At 44.9% G+C, this 21,872-nt stretch overlaps 1 protein-coding gene across 4 annotated transcripts in view; it reads left to right on the top strand.

The window, feature by feature from the left end:
- The window catches only part of LOC147117868 (cadherin-18-like), a 1,002,068-nt gene that overhangs the window by 943,822 nt on the left and 36,374 nt on the right, over window positions 1-21,872 (top strand). For all 4 annotated transcript variants that reach the window (XM_085989250.1, XM_085989251.1, XM_085989249.1 and 1 more), the window contains 5 exons: window positions 5,412-5,599; window positions 5,726-5,979; window positions 18,109-18,245; window positions 19,044-19,165; window positions 19,485-19,602. In XM_085989250.1, the coding sequence (XP_085845376.1) occupies window positions 5,412-5,599; window positions 5,726-5,979; window positions 18,109-18,245; window positions 19,044-19,165; window positions 19,485-19,602 (819 nt within the window). The remainder of the gene's footprint in view (window positions 1-5,411; window positions 5,600-5,725; window positions 5,980-18,108; window positions 18,246-19,043; window positions 19,166-19,484; window positions 19,603-21,872) is intronic.

The raw sequence follows: 21,872 nt of genomic DNA, 5'->3' as shown, positions 1-21,872 counted from the left end.
ACTCAGAAATATATGGATCTATCCAAATTATAGAATAGTGAGGGCAAAAGCTTTTTTTATTATTTGTGCATGGGATGTGGACATCGCTGGCAATGCCAGCATTTATTGCCCATCCCTAATTGCCCTTGAGAAGGTGGTGGTGAGCCGCTTTGTTGAACCGCTGCAGTCCGTGTGGTACTCCCACAGTGCTGCTAGGGAGGGAGTTCCAGGATTTTGACCCAGCGACGATGAAGGATCGGTGATATATTTCCAAGTCAAGATGGTGTGTGACCTAGAGGTGAACCTGCAGGTGGTGGTGTTCCCATGCGCCTGCTGCCCTTCTCCTTCTAGTTAGTAGAGGTTGCGAGTTTGGGAGGTGCTGCCGAAGAAGCCTTGGCGAGTTGCTGCAGTGCATCTTGTAGAGGGTACACACTGCAGCCACGGTGCGCCGGTGGTGGAGGGAGTGAATGTTTAAGATGGTGGATGGGGAGCCAATCAAGCGGGTTGCTTTGTCCTGGATGGTGTCGAGCTACTTGAGTGTTGTTGGAGCTGCACTCATCCAGGCAAGTGGAGAGTATTCCATCACACTCCTTACTTGTGCCTTGTAGATGGTGGAAAGACTTTGTGGAGTCAGGAGGCGAGACACTTGCCACAGACTACCTAGCCTCTGACCTGCTCTTGTAGCCACAGTATTTGTGTGGCTGGTCCAGTTAAGTTCCTGGTCATTGGAACCCCCAGGATGTTGATGGAGGAGGGGAGATTCGGTGATGGTAATGCCGTTGAATGTCAAAGGGCAGTGGTTAGATTTTCTCTTGTTGGAGGTAGTCATTGCTTGGCACTTGTGTGGGGCAAATGTTACTTGCCACTTAGCCCAAGCCTGAAAGTCTTCCCACCCTTTTATCATCAAGTCCTTATCATAGAGTTCACTGTGGGAATTCCCATATATGTCCTTAAAATGGAGGCAGAACAGGAGGAGGAAATGATAAGAGATAAAATTATACCAAAAGAAACAACGAACCAGGTGATATCCTTCCACCAGACTCTACACACTATAGTGCCCTCTCGATGATGCCTCGGGAGAGTTCTGCTTAATAGCTCAGTTAGGAGGCACAGAAGGAACTCTCAGTTTGATTTTAACTCACCCGCCTGGTGAAATTCAGGTGGGGGGGGCAGTTAAAATGGATTGGGGGATTTACCCACTCCTTTCCAGCCCCAATCTGACTGACTGCAATGTTAAATTGCTCGGAGCAAGGACACCAGCCCCAAGCTGGCGGGGTCATCTTTAAATATGCTGCAGGCTCCGAAGATGTCACTGGGGCCCGATCTGCTATTTTATACCTAAGACCGAAGCGGGGGAGCAGTGTTGGCTTCCCCACCAGGCAAAACCTGCCGGAAACTGCAGCCAGGGTCAGTAAAGTGTGTTTTTAATTTTTTTTAAATGTGTTTCCTTTTGGGCCATGAGGAGAAGGGATGCTCCTCTGGCCACACAAGAAGCCTTGGGCCTCCACTGTCCCGGGCTATCCCGCTCCCCGCCCCATGATCGGTATTCTCTTCCCAGGATGTATGCCTTGTGCCACTGACCTGGGTCTTGGAGCGGAGGTGGCCTCAACTTGTGCTTGAGTCCTGAGAGGACATTTTAGCAGGGTGCACCATCACTGTAGGTGCCGAGACAGCCTCGCCCTGTTTCCTGACACCTTCGTGAGCAGGTATCGGAGGCGACTGACTAGAAAGCTCGCATGAGCAGTCATCAGGAGCGAGGTGGATTCTAGCGCACCACTCGTGTTGGGTCCTGGAACTGAGCCCCCAATGAACACCAGAATGGCTGACCTCATCATATCAATTAGGTCCAGTAAACCATGAGAGATGGTGCCCCCCAAACTCTAGCAATGTGCTTTCCATTATTCTCTCCCAGTGACCCCTCAATGACTGAAGGCCAGTAGACAAAGCAACCGCTTGGAGTGCACTGGCTGGTCTGCTGGCCCAGCTGTCAGGAGAGACAGACACAAAGGGCTGGATTTTCATTCAGGAGTCGGGTTGGAGGCGGGACTACAACTTTTGGGGTTGTAATACCGCCTCCATCGAGATGCGGCCAATCCACGTGATTTTAACTTGATTGACCTTGTTGAGCCCGCCCAGCGGGCTCAGCAGGCCAATTAAGGGCCACCCGGCAACAGGTGACGTCACAGACTGAAATTTCATCTGTCAAGACGTTTGACAGATTAAATATCAGCGTTTCACAGCTGTTTGAAGCTGTCAAACACTGACAGTCTTACTTCTAACCTGAGTCCTCCTACACAGACTCAGTTAGAAATCTCTCCTGCACAGTAAGCTGAAGGCTGTCACTTTTGACAGTTCGCAGCCATTCTGCTTTCTGTGCCGGTGAGATGAGGGACTCCCAGGACCTAAAGGAAGGAAGGCTGAAAAGGTAAGAAAAGGTCATTTACACTTCTTTAATCACTTTAGACACACCAAACACACTTACCTTTGCACTTATGCACACAACACTCACCTGAACACCGGATATCTCGATCCCTCCAAGTCCTTCAACCCAACAGCCCACCTCTTCTATCTTGGCGTGGTTTGGAGCCGTCGGGAATCCCACACTTCAACCTTCAAAATAGGGATTAGGCTAAAAACTGCCTGTTACCTACCTGTTAACAGGCAGTTAATTGGCACTAATCCCTTCCCGCCTCGGGTAGGCAGGTCCCAGTGCGGGGCGGGTACCCGCCTCCTTTGAAACTGGCATGGAGGCGGGTTGGATGCGGGGTGGCATCGGGACCCCTGATTTGGGGATTTTAACCCCCCCGCACGCCTCCAATCCCAACTCCACGGCACAATGAAAGTCCTGCCCTTTATATCTGATTCAAACTTGAGACTCCTTCCGACAACCTTCATCCAGTATGAAAAGAAGAACAGCTCTTGTGACTTATCACATCACAAACCTTTTATTTAAAATGCATTTACCAATATTGTCACATTTGCTGACCAGTGTAATTCTTCCTTCTATTTTGCAAGGAGTAGTCTCTCAAAATGGTTTCCCAAAATTTACCTTTCAAAGATAGAAGTAATCAAAGTGAGTTCTAATTCTGGCCTCTTGATCATCCCTGATTTTAATCGCTCCACCATTGGTGGCCGTGCCTTCAGCTGCCTGGGCCCTAAGCTCTGGAATTCCCGCCCTAAACCTCTCCGCCTCTCTTTCTTCCTTTAAGATGCTCCTTGAAACCTACCTCTTTGACCAAGCTTTTGGTCATCTGCCCTAATTTATAACGCTCCTGTGAAGCGCCTTGGGACATTTTACTACTTTAAAGGCACTATATAAATTCAATTAGTTGTTTGGCCTCAGACAATAAAGTGATCAAATTCAGATTTGGTTCCTGAACCAGTGTGCACTCTACACAAATTTTCTGTAATGCTTAGTTTGAAATCCTGTGTGTGTTTAACATTTCACTTTCCTCATTGTATGCGGGAGAGAGTCGAACAATTCCTGATCCATATCGTTGCAACAGGAAGTGGTGGCAGGACAATGATCGAACAAACTGAACAAAAAGAGCCTCACTCATCCTGCTCTAACTTCGAGTGTCATATAGTGCCATCAAGCCAAACCGTGTTTGACTTGGATTTTCTTGTACGATTGTGTCCTCGTGCAAGAAACACAGAAAGCTAGCATGCAGGTACAGCAAGCAATAAGGAAGGCAAATGGCATGTTGGACTTTATTGCAAGGCGGTTGGAGTATGAGAGTAAGGAAGTCTTGCTACAATTGTACAGGGCCTTGGTGAGACCACACCGGGAGTACTGTGCACAGTTCTGGTCTTCATATCTAAGGAAGGACATACTTGCCTTGGAAGCGGTGCAACGAAGGTTCACCAGATTGATTCCTGGGATGAGAGAGCTGTCCTATGATGAGAATGGGCCTATACTCTATAGAGTTTCGAAGATTGAGAGGTGATCACATTGAAACATACAAGATTCTGAAGGGGATTGACAGGGTAGATGCTGAGAGGTTGTTTCCCCTGGCTGGAGTGTCTAGAACTAGGGGGCATAGTCTCAGGATAAGGGGTCGGCCATTTAAGACCGAGATGAGGAGGAATTTCTTCACTCAGAGGGTTGTGAATCTTTGGAATTCTCTGCCCCAGAGGGCTGTGGATGCTGAGTCTTTGAGTATATTCAAGGCTGAGAAATAGATTTTTGGACTCTAGGGGAATCAAGGGATGTGGCGATCGGGCAGGAAAGTGGAGTTGAGGTCGAAGATCAGCCATGATCTTATTGAATGGCGGAGCAGGCTCGAGGGGCCGTATGGCCGACTCCTGCTCCTACTTCTTATATTACATTGACAAATATACCTGAGCGTACATTTAATATGAACAATTAGCAATAAAGCGCATGAGCCCCGATTTTAACCCTGCCCACCCAGTGGAATGGAGCAGTGTTCTGGCCCCCGCCACTTTCACTCCCGGGTTTTCAGTGGGGGAGTGGAGGCCACCCGTCGCAGGCAGCGGGGGCGGGGGGGGGGGGGGGTGGTCTGATAAATGCTGAAAAGCCGGCAGCACGCAGCAGTGGCCCAGAAGAAGCTTGGGTAAGCAGTCAAAGTTTTCAAATTTTTGATAGGTTCCTTGTGGTCCAGGAGGAGCAGTCATATTAAATGTATGTCCAGGTATATTTCTCAATGTAATAATGAAGTACATGTGAGGGAGAGTGGTATCCTTAATCCAGGTGATGACTGCTCCTCCTGGCCTCCTCTCCCCTGGGCTACCCACCTCCCCCCCCCAACACACACTCCTCTGGCCGCGATTGTCCCAGACTTTCCTTCCACATGACGTACCTTGACGGAAACTGTACCCATGGGATCCCCGGTCAATTCCCGCTGGACGTGACATCAGTCCCACTGCTTTTGGGCGGGGCGGGTGGGGTGGGGTGGTGCAGGGGGACAGATCTGAGCTATTCAAATGAGCCCTGGGAGATAAAATGACCTGGGTCCGTGCCGAGGAGTCCGTGGGGGATTCCTGCCCACCTTGTACTCCGCTCGCCCAGAGTTAAAATAATGCCTTGGAATGTCGCCATTACATAGGACATGCAGCAGAGAAACAGGCCATTCAGCCCAACCAGTCCGCGGCGGCGTTTATGCTCCACTCCAGCCTCCTCCCATTTTTCCTCATCTAACTCTATCAGCGTAACCCTCTATTCCCTTCTCCCTCATATGCTTGTCTAGCCTCCCCTTAAATGCATCTATACTATTCGCTTCGACCACACAGTGGTAGTGAGTTCCACATTCTCACCACTCTCCGGGTAAAGATGTTTCTTCTGAATTCCCTATATGATGCTTTAATTTACCAATGGCTTTGTGTCTGTGATTATGCTTTGTCAGAGCTTATGCTCAATATGCAACATTTTAAATATATCATGAGTTTACTACTATTCCTCCTTTTATTCGTAGAACACTACCAGCTGTACGTACCTGAGTCAGCGACAGTGGGCACAGCTGTAGGTAAGATTAAGGCAACTGATCCCGACATTGGAATGAATGCAGACATGAGATACAGCATCACTGATGGAGATGGTTTAGGGGTTTTCACCATTTCCACCGACAAAGACACCAGGGAAGGAGTTATTATTCTAAAGAAGGTAAGGATTTTTAATTTTTTTATTTTGGTAAAATTGAAATGCATGATCTCGCGTTGTTTTGTATCCCGCTAAATCTAATGGACTGCTAACAAGTGAATTATCTCTGTGATCTCTTCATGCATTCAGCCACTGAACTATGAAAAGAAGAAAGTGTACACTGTAAAGATAGAAGGAGAAAACACTCACATTGATCCTCGCTTTTGGAGCCTTGGCCCATTCAAGGACACTGCGACTCTGAAAATCATCATTGGAGATGTGGATGAGGCTCCAGTGTTTTCAGTGCCCTTTTACGTGATGGATGTTTATGAAAATTCAAAACTGGGATCTGTGGTTGGAGCAGTGACCGCACAAGATCCTGACAGTGCCAAAAGCCTCATCAGGTAGGCCCTTACTGCATTTCGTTAAAAACCTAATAATGATAGTGTTCCAAGATTTTAGCTATATTGATCAATAAATTATTCTAAGGGTCAAAACTCCAAGCTGACAGGAATCATAAAGGTCCTATTTATTGAATTTTCTAAGGCTTGACATCTTACGATCTTAAGTCCTAAGTCCTCTTTAGTATAGTGGTAAGTATCCCTGCTTGTCTCGTGGTAGAGACCTAGGTTCAATTCCCTGATGGGGAGAGGTAAAAACAATTTCCAGCGCAGACTCAATGGGCCGAAAGGCCTCCTTCTGTGTTGGACTATTCTGTGATTCTAAGTTGTATCTGTAATTAGTCCACACCTGAAGCATTGGGCTTCCAAGCATTCAGTCCTTTTAAAATTGTGTTATTTGAAGTTTAGGGTCCATATTTTTCCAACAAGGACTTTGTATGTTTCCAGGACAGGCCAACATTGAAGCCCACTTGCTTCATATGGGTGGGTTGGGTCACTTTCTGGATGGACTGTGGTGTATATAGTGAGTGTAAGGCTCCACCTTAGTGAAAAGATAAAGTGGCATCAGCTGATTTGTACTACATAGGATTACATAGTATATAGAGCACAGAAACAGCCTGCCTATTCCAGGTCAAGAAAGTGAACACACTTGAAAACCAGGTTCTAACAAGTAGACGGTGCAATGCATTAATTAATGTGTTTATTAGCAGAACTTCATGCAGTGGGAGATCACGGGCATGTTGCCTACTCTAGTATGAAAGTGACAATTATTACATAGGATATACGGCACAGAAACAGGCCATTCGGCCCAACCAGTCCATGCCGGCCTTTATGCTCCACTCGAGCCTCCTCCCGTCTTTCCTCATCTAACTCTATCAGCGTAACCCTCTATTCCCTTCTCCCTCATATGCTTGTCTAGCCTCCCCTTAAATGCATCTATACTATTTGCCTCAACCACTCCCTGTGGTAGCGAGTTCCACATTCTCACCACTCTCTGGGTAAAGACGTTTCTTCTGAATTCCTTATTGATTTCTTGGTGAGGATGGCCTCTAGTTTTGCTCTTCCTCACAAGTGGAAACACTCTCTCTGTGTCGACTCTATCAAAACCTTTCATAATTTTAAAGACCTCTATTAGGTCACCCCCCTCAGCCTTTTTACAAGAGAAAAGAGACCCAGTCTGTTCATCCTTTCCCGATAGCTATAACCTCGCATTTCTGATATCATCTGTGTAAATCATTTTTGCACCCTCTCCAGTGCCTCTATTTCCTTTTTATAATATATCGACCAGTATTGTACACAGTACTCCAAGTGTGGTCTCACTGTTACTAAGTTCATGGCGCAGAATGTACTGCTCTCAGATGGAGAGGGATGCAGTGAAGTGAAGGGGTGAGAAATGGAAATAAAAACCTATTTATTTTTATATAGACTGCTGAGCAAAATGAAAGAAGCATCAAGCATTTGTTGCACTAGTTCTGACCTGCTGCCAGAATTATATGGAGCAATGATTTCTGCCACAGTATCGCAATGTTACATTCCCTTGAACGCAAAGTGGAACACGTAATGTGAATGAGCCACGAAACGAGCAAAGTTTAAAACAAACATTCAATATTAAGTATGTTGTAAAGTTGAATAGAGGAGTTTTAAAGGCTTCACAAGATTATGTAGTACACAATCTTTATCCCAACAGTGGCCCTTGCAAAGTAATGAATAGAGTACACTGGTGCTGCCCTTGCAAAAGTAGAATCATAGAAATTTACGGCACAGAAGGAGGCCATTTGGCCCATCTTGTCCGTGCCAGCCGACAAAGAGCTATCCAGCCTAATCCCACTTTCCAGCTCTTGTTTTTTTTAAAAAATTCGCTTATGGGATCTGGACGTCGCTGGCAAGGCCAGCATTTATTGCCTAGCCCTACTTGCCCTTGAGAAGGTGGTGGTGAGCCACCTTCTTGAACCGCTGCAGTCCATGTGGTGAAGTTGCTGTTAGGTAGGGAGTGCCAGGATTTTGACCCAGCGACGATGAAGAATCGGCAATATGCTTCTAAGTCAGGATGGTGTGTGACTTGGAGGGGAACTTGGAGGTGGTGGCGTTCCCATGCGTCTGCTGCCCTTGTCCTTCTTGGTGGAAGAGGTCGCGGGTTTGGGAGGTGCTGCTGAAGAAGCCTTGGCGAGTTGCTGCAGTGCATCTTGTAGATGGTACACACTGCAGCCACGGTACGCCGATGGTGGAGGGAGTGAACGTTTAAGGTAGAGGATGGTCCGTAGCCTTGCAGGTTACGGCACTTCAAGTTAATATCCAAGTACCTTTTAAATGTGTTGAGGGTTTCTGCCTCTGCCAGTCTTTCAGTAGTAGGACTTCACAAGAATACGTAAAAATAAAAGTACATTGATGTCTTTTGGCATAATAAAAATCGTGTTCTGTTTGGGACTAACTGGAGGTGATATGCAGGAGGAGTAATATGCTTAGTTTAAACAGAGAGTTTCTAATCATGTGTCCGACACGGTAGATAATGTAAAGAGAAAGCTTTTGAACTGTAGTAGAATAACTGTATATATAAAAACTGCAATTCATTATTAAATATCTTTGCGTTAATGTTTACAGTACTGATGTTGCCTTGACTGATGAATTAATGAATTTAAGGGAAATGGCTGTGATTGAGTCAGTTAGCTTTAAATTCAAAGCATGCTTAGAGATTGCATGGGAGGAAGTTCTCCAGCAACCATGAAATCGATACAATATATGCTATCAAGTGGCTGAAGTAAGGCTTGTAAATCTTTTACTCCAAAAAGACTCTTGGTAGTTTTGATGTTTAAACACACAAGGGATTTTGATAAGCTATAAATAATTTAGTTCCAGCTTTCACCAAAAAATGAATTTTCTTTTTTTTACACTAAGTAAAAGGGCAATGTCATCTTTCAAGACACTTCCACAATTTTGAAACAAGAAATGGTGCGTGGAAGGATGTTTTATCCGCAATACGAAGATGTCAAATCACATCCATCATTTTTGTTTTAATCTTTAATTAAAAATAAGTATAAAGGACAGGGTGGTGCAGTGAATTAGCATGGGGGCTTAAACCCGCAGAGCAGGAGTTTGATCCAGGCCAGATCGACTGAATGAAACTCTTATCTCTGCACCATCTGAAGGCTTCCAGGTAAATTAAGTTTGGTGAAGTACTTCGACAGCACCTCCCAAACCGGCAACCCCCACCAGCTAGAAGGACAAGGGCAGCAGGTTCAGTGGGAACACCACAACCTCCAAGTTCCCCTCCAAGTCACACGCCACACTGACTTGGAAATATATCGCCGATTCCTTCATCGTCGCTGGGTCAATATCCTGGAACTCCCTCCTTAACAGCACTGTGGGAGTAGTTTCACCACACGGACTGCAGCAGTTCAAGAAGGTGGCTCACCACCACCTTCTCAAGGGCAATTAGGGATGGGCAATAAATGCTGGCCTCACCAGCGACGCCCACATCCCGTGAACGAATTTAAAAAAAAACAACCCAGTGGGCACACTGCAGAGGGAGAACTAGCAGGATAGTCGACACATGAAATAAAGGAGCCAAAATGCTGTGAGTGTTTTTCTGTGGCTACATCAAAGCACGTTTCTTTTCCTGCTGCGTAGAAGGAGCATTACTCTACAGTTACACCTGACCCGTGATTAGTTATTGCTGAAAATGTGTGCTAAAAGTGGAAAAGTGCTCCGTTCTCCAGCACTGACACATCCATCACCTTTGACAAAGCCACTGGGAAATATAAATTAGAAAAAAAGACAAGACTGCAATAGTCAGCACAGTTTTCAACTTTCTTCTTCTTCTTAGGCAGTCCCTCGGAACCGAGGATGACCTGCTTCCACGTTAAAAATGAGTTCTCAGGTGACTGATGAGTCCAATGCGGGACCTACAGTCTCTGTCACAGGTGGGGCAGACGGTGGTTGAGGGGGCGGGTGGGTGGGGTGCTTGGGTTGATGTGCTCTCCTTGCACTGCCTGCGCTTGGCTTCCGCTTGCTCCCGGCGAAGAGACTCGAGGTGTTCGGCACCTTCCCGGATGCTTCTTCTCCACTTTGTGCGGTCTTGGGCCAGGGATTGCCAGGTGTCGGTGGGGATGTTACACTTTTTCAAGGAGGCTTTGAGGGTGTCCTTGAAGCATTTCCTCTGCCCCCTTGGGGCTCTCTTGATGTGCCGGAACTCCGAGTAGAGCGCTTGTTTTGAGAGTCTCATATCGGGCATGCGGACAATGTGACCCGTCCATCGGAGCTGATTGAGCGTGGTCAGAGCTTCAATGCTGGGGATGTTGGCCTGAGCAAGAACACAGACGTTGGTGCGCCTATCCTGCCAATGGATTTGCAGGATCTTGCGGAGGCAGCATTTGTGGTACCTCTCCAATGCTTTGAGGTGCCTGCTGTACATGGTCCATGTCTCTGAGGCATACAGGAGGGCGGGTATCACTGCTGCCCTGTAGACCATGAGCTTAGTGCCGGGTTTGAGGTCCTGGTCTTCAAACACTCTCTTCCTCAGGCGACCGAAGGCTGCACTGGCACACTGAAGGCGGTGTTGGACTTCGTCGTCAACGTCTGCCCTTGTTGACAGTAGGCTCCCGAGGTATGGAAAGTGGTCCACGTTGTCCAAGGCCTTGTCATGCCATAATGCCAACAGAACCATGTAATTGTGCTACTTGTCACTTCTCCCAGTCATAACTTAATGGCCCAGAAATTCAGGTCTCCACGGGTGAGTACGCACGGGGTACTCACCCATAGGCCTGATGGAAGTGCCGGTTTCTTGCATGCACTGCGCATGCGCGGGAAACCGGCACTTCCATTCTTCTGAAAGAAGAGGTTCAGAGGTCGAACGCGTGCGCGGGGGAGGCTGCGCGTGCGCATCGAACTTCGTTTTTTTTTTTTATATACAGGTTTTCCCGGGAACGTAAGCCTGCAGAATTTATAAATATAAAAAGTAGGCATAAGGCCTGCTTTTTACAAGGTAAGTGGTGAATTAATTAAAATTAAAACATTTTTTCCACAAGTTTATTATTTTTAAATACTTTAAAGCAAGGTAAGTTTATTTTTAGCCCCGTTAGAAAATAAAATTATTTTTTTCAAAAATTTAAATTATTGTTTAAAATAGTTATTTCATGTAATTTATAGTTTATTTAAAAAATGTGATGTTTTTTTCAAATTTATTTGAAGATTTAGTGCTATTTTGGGGCTGTAGTATTTATAAGTCTTGACAGCACTTCCAGCCAGACTTATGAATGGAGCATTCCCTGCTCCGATTGGCTGCCCATGGCCCACATGATCCCAGGGGATGCATCGAACTAACTGCGCCCTTGGGATACGCAAGCACTGCGCGCCGGCAGCTGGACCAGGCCCCGGATCGGAATTCCACGGGAGCCCACAGCGCAACGGCCGGCGCGCAAGGTAAGTGCAGATCGGGGGCTTGCACCCGTGGGAAGCCCCCGACCCGAATTTCTGTTGTTCTTTTGTTAAATATGTGACGGTTTGAATTTGACCTTTCACCGGGAGCAGGTCATTACAAAGTAGCTGCGCTACTCCCATTCCAATCAGGGTTTACACTACAGTTCTGATTCCATTTCTTCAGCTGTGCTGCAGTACATCATTGGGTTATAGTGACTGCCGCTTACATTGAGGTTGGAGCGGGGATCTTGAACTTTTTGCCAGCTCTGATTCACATAGGGATTTTTTTTGTGATTTATGCTTTTAAGCGACTTTGTTCTATTTTAAATGAGCTGACAAGAATAATTAGCCACGTTCAGCCTGTGAAAGTCGAGTAGTGGTGCAGGAGGTAGTGTAACTTTGAAAAACAACTCTTGTCCTTTTTTTTCGTCCACCTCTTCCACAACGAAAGGATATGAATGTAAGGTCATCTCCCGTTGGACAACTTTTTTATATTGCAGCAGTTGTGATCGGGGGAGTCCTGGGAGCACTATACCCATCTCTTAGGCTGAAAAATCTTGGCATGTCAGCAGCCTTGTGTGCAGTATAAAGGGAGCACTGGGGTATCTGTGTGTCTTTAGTGACCAATAGAGACAGGCAAATGCTGGTCAAGAGGTATCTCTTAACTGTCGATCATTCCGCCATTGCAATTTCACACTTCATCCGGACCCATCTTTTGTTTCTTTACTTGTCCCATTACCATCTCCTTTTGCCTTGCACCATCATCCCTTTTGTCTCCTAATCTCTCCTGCCTTCCATCCTATCACAGACCTTCCCTTTTGTTCTTTCCTCCCCTCCCCCCTTTCCCTGCCCCTACACTGGCTTAAAAACCTGTTACACCTCCAGCTTTTTCCAGCTCTGACGAAGGGTCATCGACCTAAAACATTAACTCTGTTTCCCTCTCTGCAGATGCTGCCTGACCTGCTGAGTATTTCCAGCATTTTCTGTTTTTACCTCTTAACTGCTTGATTCAGTGATTGGACCACTGACTGGCTGTGAATCCCTACAGGACTGATTAAACCGATTGCCTTGGACAGTTTACCCCTGAATTGAACGAACAAATGTTGTCGTTGGCCAGAATTTTAATGCTTTGGTGGGTTGGGAGTGGGGGGATTGGGGGGGGGGGGGGGGGTGTGTGTCTCGGAAGCAGTCGGGAAACCCGGGAAGATGGGTTTTCCCCCAGGCCATGCCGATTTTAACGGCTGGCCTGATTTGCTGTTGAAACCTTTGTTTCCCACCCGCAGCCAGCCAGATTGAGAGGCAGGCTGGCTGGCTAGCTGGCAGCAGGTGGGCAGGCCCGTGGCACTAGGCCACAGAGAGGAATCGCGTGGGCGCCTGTGGCTGGTCAGGGAGCTGGAGCAGGACATCGGCGGTGGGGGGGGAGGGAGGGGGGGGGGGAGTGGGTGCGGTGGCTGATCGACGGGTGGGGAGGGCGGGGGCTTAACACATGGGGGCCAGATGGCATGAAATGCTTGAAATAGTATATAATAAACTTCCTTCTGTTTACTAATTAACATTGCTACTCACTATAGCAATGAGTCTGGATCCCATGTCTGTTGGCTTAAATGTTGAGTCGAAATGCCACAAGAAATATTATTAATGAACGATGTTCAGTGCAGGCAATATGGGTACAATTGTAAAATGTTATACCAGTATTCATCTGATAATTGGATCTGGCTGTTGCAGTGAACAAATTATACAGGATGCACTTTTGATTGAAACAACTAACATAAAGGCCGCAATTTTCTCGATCGATGTGGCTTGGGAGCAGATCAGGTGACTTCTGGGTTCATGTCCCGCCCCCAAATGCATCCGGCCCACAGACGTGATTTTATGTCAATTGGCCTTGTTAAGCCCATCCTGCGGGCTTGCCGGCCAATTAAGACGAAGCTGGTCAGATTACGTCATTTGATGGCGTTTCATCTGCCGGTTTTCTTAAAGGGACCACGCACAATTTTTTTTTGACAGCTGATTTCTCAGTGATTGACAGCATTGGAAGTGCTGCAAACACTGGCAATCACTGTACAAAGGTGAGCTCTTGCACCCAGGCTCGCCAGTGACTCCCTCCTTCGGCTAGAACAGATGGCAGCTGCAGGTGAGGTTACAGAAGCGATCTGTCACTGGTGAGAGAGGTTCTCCCAATGAGGTGGGACTAGACATACAATTCAAAACTTGTTACCTACAGAAAAGTCTAAATGCATTAAAAATGAATTTCCCAACATTTCCTTACCTCTGAAACTCACCAGTGCACCATTGGATCCTTCATACCACTTCTGCAGCTGTCATCAATGCAGAAACATTACAGCAGACATACAACACACCACACTTACCTGGCTTGGTGTCCAGATATCGGGAAACCCAAAGTAGAAGTGTCAAAATTGAAAAAGAACCTGCCAACTGCCTGTTAACAACCTTTAACAGGCAGTTAAGTGGCTATAATCATCTTCCCACCGTTAGGTGTTGGGTCCCTGCGTAAATCGGGGACCCGACACTTGGGAAGATTCATTGGAGGCGGGTTGACAGCAGGTTTTGTGCCCGCTGTCAATCTTTGTGATTTTGCCGGAGGCCCTGCCTCCAAACCCGCCCCCTGAGCGCCGGCAAAACTCCGGCCATAATGTGCAAGCTTCCTCAGTCATGTGCTCTGATCTAACAGCCTGTCTGAGCATTTCTGGAGTCAATCACTGCCTACATCCACCACAAATGACTGAGGGCCCAAAATTTCTGTGATGAAGGCCAGAGAGGATTGATTACTTCAGAATCCAGGCCGACATTTCCCTGCAGGGAATTATTAACATTTGTTTTTTTTCCTTCTCTTTGGCCCGTTAAGCCATTCGCGTGGCAAGATCTAACATAGATAAGTGTGAGGTGGTTTATTGGTAGGAGGAATAAGGAGGCCACATACTCCTTGAAAAATAAGTGTCCAAATGGGGTAGAGGAGCAGAGGGCTCTGGGGGGTACAGATTCACAAATCACAAAGTAGCGAGGCAGGTTAATAAGGCCCTAAAAATAAACCGCTGGGGTTCATTTCTAGAGGGATAGAATTGAAAAGCACAGAAGTTCTGTTAAACCTGCATCGTACCTTGATTAGGCCACACTTGGAGCACTGTAAACAACTCTGGTCTTCATATTATACAAAGGATATAGAGGCACTGGAGAAATACAAAAAAAGATTTACTAGGATGATACCAGAACTGAGAGCTTATACCTAGCAGGAAAGATTTTACAGGCTGGGGCTTTCTTGTATTGAAAAGAGAAGATTGAGGGATGGCCTGATGGATGTCTTTAAGGTTATGAAAGGGTTTGATAGGGTAGACATAAAGAAGATGTTTCCACTTGCAGGGAGACCAGAACTAGGGACCATAAATATAAGATAGTCACTAATAAATCTAATAGGAAATTCAGGAGAAACTATTTTACCCAGAGAGTGGTTAGAACATGGAACTTGCTACCACAGGGAATAGCTGAGGTGAATAGTATAGATGCATTTAAGGGGAAGCTAGATAAGTACATGAGGGAGAAAGGAATAGAAGGATATGTCAATGGGGCTAGATGAAGAAGGGTGAGAGGAGGCTCGTGTGAACCGACATGGAACTGTTGGGCCGAATGGCCTGTTTCTGTGCTGTAAATTCCATGTAATATTATGCAACTCAAGGCAGACACCCTCCCTAAATGAAATGACCCTGTCCCCACGATTTGGGATGGAGCACAAGGCCAGAGCAGTCAGTGGATGGAAGACCTGTCCTGCCGCACTTCCAGTGGTTGAGCAGGATCCCAGAAATGTTGGGCCTCGAGTGTTCTATCATAAACATGGATATGCATGACTATGTGATGGGAGCCTCCGAATGCTGAATCTGTGAGGGAAGACTTTTTAAGTACTGACTCCCATGCTAATGTTATCCTTAAAGAATGATTGCTTACCAATTTATGTGAAGACTCCACAATAGCTATAGTGAATGGTCTATTGTGTTTAATGTTAGAAGAGGGGGCAGATTAATGTCTCATACATTTATTATAGATGTTGGTCGACAGAATTTAAATTCTGCTGAGGTGTTAAATATGTTCTACAAAATACCTCAGGCAATATTGCTTTTGGTTTAAAAATTCAAGCTATTATCCACTCCTGGTGAATACCTTTGAAGTGATATTCTCTATGTAACAATATTATATAATGCAGACGAGAGATCATTATACTCTGCAATCATTGTATACAACCTAGCACTTAAACAGGTTATCCATTCATGGTGATTTAAGTGCAGCCCATTCTTTACAATCAGTGCTTCAGGCTGTGTTTTTATAAGAGTTATCCAGAAGATAAAGAGACTGAAGCAGTGTAGTGTATGTAACTGAACTTCATTACACATTGGTTGGCGAGTTAAGCTCCATTTTTCAACTTGACTATATTAGCTCTTCGCTCAGCCAAATCCTTCACTCGAACTTCGAACAAACTAAGTTAGTCCTTAAGATAATAAGGTTCACCCACGGCATGATCGGGAGCTAATAAATCAGATAGGGAAAAGATGGAAAAGGTCACAAAGCATCAGATGCGCCAAGAAACCAATTAAAGAAACTTTGAAGGACTGCAGAGTAGGAACTAATGGTCCTCACCAGCTGAGGTTGCTCTGATTTTCAGCCAAGCAGATAATTGATGGTTGACCACTCGAATTTTTCACCCCTACATTTAACACTTTTTAATACCTACTACTCTTGTCCAAACAGACCTTTCTTTGTATGAATCCACTGATGTCTCTTAATTGCTTTTTGAGGGATTGGTGATCCCTCTCTTACCTCTGGTCCCCTCTCCACCCCATTTCTTTTCATTGCAATCTTTCTTCTCGTTATTTCATTGATACTACTGTGGTCAGAGCCTCTCTGAACGTGCTTCTCTTGTTGCTTTTAAGCTCCAAATGTATGTTGGCCTTCATTGCAAGAGGATTTGAGTACAGGAGCAAGGATGTCTTACTACAGTTGTACAGGGCCTTGGTGAGACCACACCTGGAGTACTGTGTGCCGTTTTGGTCTTCTTACCTAAGAGAGGATATACTTGCCATAGAGGGAGTGCAGCGAAGGTTCACCAGACTGATTCCTGGGATGGCAGGACTGTCGTATGAGGAGAGATTGGGTCGACTAGGCTTGTATTCACTAGAGTTTAGAAGAATGAGAGGGGATCTCATTGAAACATATAAAATTCTGACAGGGCTGGACAGACTAGATGCAGGGAGGATGTTTCCCCTGGCTTGGGGGGTCTAGAACGAGGAGTCACAGTCTCAGGATATGGGGTAGGACATTTAGGACTGAGATGAGGAGAAATTTCTTCACTCAGAGGGTGGTGAACCTGTGGAAATCCCTACCACAGAAGGCTGTGGTATACTGAATATATTTAAGATAGATTTTTAGACACAAAAGGCATCAAGGGGTATGGGGAGAGAGCGGGAACATGGTATTGAGATAGAGGATCAGCCATGATCATATTGAATGGCGGAGCAGGCTCGAAGGGCCAAATGGCCTACACCTGCTCCTATTTTCTATGTTTCTATACCATCCTACACCCACGTTTATTTTTTTTGCATCTTGACTGTGTTGAAATCAAGCCTCGGTGCAGCCTTCCACTCATTCTTTTTCTGGACCTCAAAACAGCCTTGCCTTTCTTAGTCTGCCCTTTCTTAGTCTGCCCTTTCTACACGACAATGGACAGACTTTTTTGTAGTGTATGTACTTTTACAGCTCCTGTATACTGTAGTACCGGCAGTGACCACACCTGTATATAAGCCTTGCGCATGCCTCTGTACCCCCAGTCTTGAGACTACCCTACTCCAGTAAATACCTGTTGATTGTTAAGTTACAGCATCCGTGTGGTTATTGAAAAACATCATACTCTCAGAATCACGGATCTAACATTTTTAACCCAAGCTTTACATCTAATCATTACCTTCTGATTTATCTCCTCTTTTATTTTTCTCTTGTTAGCCATGGCTCAGTGGGTAGCACTCTTGCCTTTGAATCAGAAGGTTGTGGATTTAAGTCCCACTCCAGCGACTTGAGCCCATGATCTAGGCTGACACTCCAGTGCAGTGCTGAGGGAGCGCTGCACTGTCAGAGGTGCCGTCTTTTGGATGAGACGTTAAACCGAGGCCCCATCTGCACTCTCAGGTGGATGTAAACGATTCCACGACATTACTAAAACAGATTACCTGGTCATTATCACATTGCTGTTTGTGGGAGCTTGCTGTGCGCAACTTGGCGGTTGTGTTTTCTACATTACAACAGTGACTGTACTTCAAAAGTACTTCATTGGCTGTAAAGATCTTTGGGACGTCCTGAGGTTGTGAAAGGCGCTATAGAAATGCAAGTCTTTTTCCTAGTCCACCTTGCGTCATCAATGAAAGAAATTGCTGACTTTTTCATTCTGTGTTCAGATTAGTGGGAGGCTGCTTAGAGTTAAACTCAAGGCTTCACTTAAAAGTAATAAACTGTTCACTGTAAAAAAAAAATTGATGCTTAAGACAGATAGTTGTTTACATAAGAACAGAATATCATATTTCAGTGCAATAAATAATTCAGATTCAATCTAAGTCAAACAAGTACATTTATTTCTTGCCTATCGTATATATATTGCTGTTTTGTATCTAGTTGTGCCTTTTTTGTGAATCTTCAAGTAATTTTTAATTATTTTCCATTAATTAGGTACTTCCTTGAACATGGCGAAGATGTAGAGCGTTATTTCAACATAGATGCTAACAGTGGGACTATTAAGACCACAAAGCAACTTGATCGAGAAGACGTACCTTGGCATAACATCACAGTCATTGCATCAGAGATTGGTAAGTAGATGGGAAAATGCTTTACGAACTTAAGTGGTACAAAAGTTATCAAACTTAGGGGCGGACCAGTTTTTCAGACTTGGTTTTAACTACCCTACATCCAGACACGCTGTCCTCCATCCGAGCCTGTCTGTTGCAAATTCTTCCATTTGGGCATCATTTCGTCGCAATGAGCACGAAAGTTCATTCAAAATGTAATTAAAAAACACCCCAACTTGTTGGTTTTCTATTTCAAGCTGCATAAAATCCAGGGGTATCCCACCCGGCGGCGAGAAACAGATGGGATCGGATCGACCGCCCCTTTTACCCACCCCCATCTGATTCCACTTTTCATTGACTTAAATTCCCCCACCGCCCACCCAGTATTATAGTGAATTCCTTGACTAATTGACCACTTGGAGCTTTTCCTTAGTTCATTCATGGCACAGAAAATACCGATCAGTGTTTTACACAGGTGACGAAAGGAAAAAAAATGAACATAGCAATGAGCTGGACTCACCCCTATGCTAAATAGAGCTAATATTAAAACCTTGACACCATATTTAAAACCTTTTGAGTCCATGCTGGTAGTGGGGAACCTCACCCACCGCAAGTAGATATCGGAGAATTGAAACAACGCCCTTGCAGGTTTTGGTGGTGGAGGAGATTCCTCGGTCTCCGGCGTGAGCTGGTAAAATTGACCCCTATAAATTCATCTTTTAAAGTCATGCTAGTTGTAGTGTGTTAGCATGCATATTCGTGTAGGGGGTAGGAAGGACGAGACAAGCCTATTTCTGTAACGACTTTTATATTTCATAGACAACCCATCTCAGCTAACTCAAGTTCCAGTTGCCATCCAAGTTCTTGATGTTAATGACAATCCACCAGAGCTCGCCAAGGATTATGACACAATCCTTTGTGAAAATGCCAAACCTGGTCAGGTAGGCGAGTAATATTTTCATTTGCATTCACCGCCATAACCTGCTAACGTTATCTTACAAGATACGGAAACCAACCAACATCAAAAAACACTTGTATATGAAAAATATTATAATTCACCTCTCTGTGTTATGGTGCATTCAGAGTAAGAGAGAGAAAAATATGGCACTGACATTCCAATTTTCTTAAAATATATGATATAATAATTTTTGCACAAACATAGCAATAAGAATTGGTCTGGTGCACCAACATTTATATTAGACAGAAGTAAAAGTATCATTCAGATTTACGTGATTTGTATAATTTGCTGCACTTGTTTAGGTTATTCAGACAGTGAGTGCTGTGGACAAGGATGACTTTGCCAACGGACCAAGATTTCACTTTTCCCTTGTGGACGCGTTTCCACCAAATCCCAATTTTACACTGCGGGATAACAAAGGTAATCATCCAGGCTCAGAATATAATCAGCCACATCAATTACTTCAAAAAAGATGTTCTGGTAAACTGCTTTACCATGCATTTCAGGAACGGTAGCATAGTGGTAATGTCACTGGGCTAGTAATCCAGAAATCTCAGCTAATGATCTGAGGGACGTGAGTTCAAATCCCACCACAGCAGCTGGGGAATTTAAATTCAGTTAATTAAATAAATCTGGAATAAAAAGCTAGTATCAATAACAGTGACCATGAAACTACCGGATTGTCGTAAACACCCACCTGGTTCACTAATGTCCTTTAGGGAAGGAAATCTGCCGTCCTTACCCGGTCTGGCCGATATGTGATCCCAGACCCACAGCAATGTGGTTGACTCTTAACTGCCCTCTGAGATGGCCCGGAAAACCTCTCCGTTGTACCAAACCGCTATGAAGAAGTATCACTGCAGCGGTTCAAGGGCAAGCAGGGATTGGCAATAAATGCCGGCCTTGTCAGCAACGCCCACATCCCGTAAACGAATAATTAAAAAAAATGGTGTTGCTTTATCTGTGCTCTACTCTTTTGACCCTGGAAGCAGGATGGTTTGAGCTGTTGCTGTTAATATTAGCCAGGGATTGTGACTTTTCACAGTGACTTGAGTTTGCACTGAGTCGCCCCCCCCACCCACCAACCACATCATGGGTGCATCATTTTCCAGCTTTATTAAGAATGAGTTAAACAGAACTACTTGTAGTAAAACCTCCCAAGGCGCTTCACAGGAGCATTATCAAAAACAAAAAAATTGACACCGAGCCACATAAGGAGACATTAGGGCAAATGACCAAAAGCTTGGTCAAAGAGGTAGGTTTTAAGGAGCTAACTAGTGTTGAATGTTATTCATGGCTAGATCTTGAACTGAGATTCCCTGCACGGGAGATTGGTGTCTCCCAAAATAATAATTAATACCAAGCCTCCTATCTTCTAATGCAGCTATTAGAAATCTTACTAGCAAAAGAACTATATAAATATTTTTAATATGTGCTGATTCATTCCAGCACATCAACAGTGTTCTAATATCCAAAAGAGGATCTTGAGATGATCCCAGACATTCAATACTATTGGAATACGTTAGGAATGGCCAGGGATGTCTTTCCATTCTGGTTCTCTCACAGAACAGGAACTTCTAAGAAAATATGGTGGTAATTTAGACTTTGTGCGATAATGTAAAATGGTAATAGTGAACTTGTTTTGCATTACTCCCAAGCTTTAGTTCCGTGGACTTCAATGGAAATAAGAATGGGGAGAGAGGTAACATGGGCGGCCCATTCACTATCACCCATTTTATACTATCGCACAAAGTCAAGATCTACCCCTCCAAAGCACAGGAAAAAGAATCTTTTGACCTCTGATTTTCTCATTTTAAACCAGTAAACACCTCCATTAAATTAGTAGACAGAGAAATTTGATACAAAATAATTAAGCATTCATGCAACAATATTGCATACAGTAATTTCTAGGCTACTATCATCAATATCAAGGAATAAAGAACCATAGGAACAGGAGGAAATAAAAACAGAAAATGCTGGAAATACTCAGCAGGTCAGGCAACATCTGTAGAGAGAGAAACAGAGTTAATGTTTCTCTGTTTTTCTCTCTACAGATGCTGCCTGACTTGCTGAGTATTTCCAGCATTTTCTGCTTTTATTTCAGATTTCCAGCATCCGCAGTATTTTGCTTTTGTATTAGAAACAGGAAGGGTCCATTTAGCCCATCGAGCCTGTTCCGCCATTCAATGAGATCGTGGCTGATCTGTGACCTAACTCCATATACCCACCTTGGTCCCAAATCCCTTAATACCTTTGGTTAACAAAAAGCTATCAATCTCAGATTTAAAATTAACAACTGATCTAGCATCAATTGACATTTGCGGAAGAGAGTTCCAAACATCTACCACCCTTTGTGTGTGGAAGTGTTTCCTAACTTCACTCCTGAAAGGATGGGCTCTTATTTTAAGACTATGCCCCCTAGTCGGAGAATCCCCAACCAGCGGAAATAGTTTCTCTCTATCTGCCCTATCTGCTCCCCTTAATATCTTGAAAACCCCAATTAAAATACACTTAACCTTCGAAATTCCATGGAATACAACCCTAGTTTGTGTAATCTCTCCTCTTAACATAACCCTTGGAGTCCAGGTATCATTCTGGTAAATCTATGCTGTGCTCCCTCCAAGGCCAATATATCCTTCCTAAGGTGTGGTGCCCAGAATTGCACAAAGTGCTCCAGGGGGGAAATTCAC

This window comes from Somniosus microcephalus, chromosome 5, assembly GCF_052327205.1.
Source record: "Somniosus microcephalus isolate GS21.2 chromosome 5, FLI_Smic_1.0, whole genome shotgun sequence".
In the NCBI taxonomy this organism is placed as follows: Eukaryota; Metazoa; Chordata; class Chondrichthyes; order Squaliformes; family Somniosidae; genus Somniosus; species Somniosus microcephalus.
The sequence above is the reverse complement of the archived record's forward strand: the minus strand, read 5'-3'. Positions and strand labels throughout refer to the sequence as shown.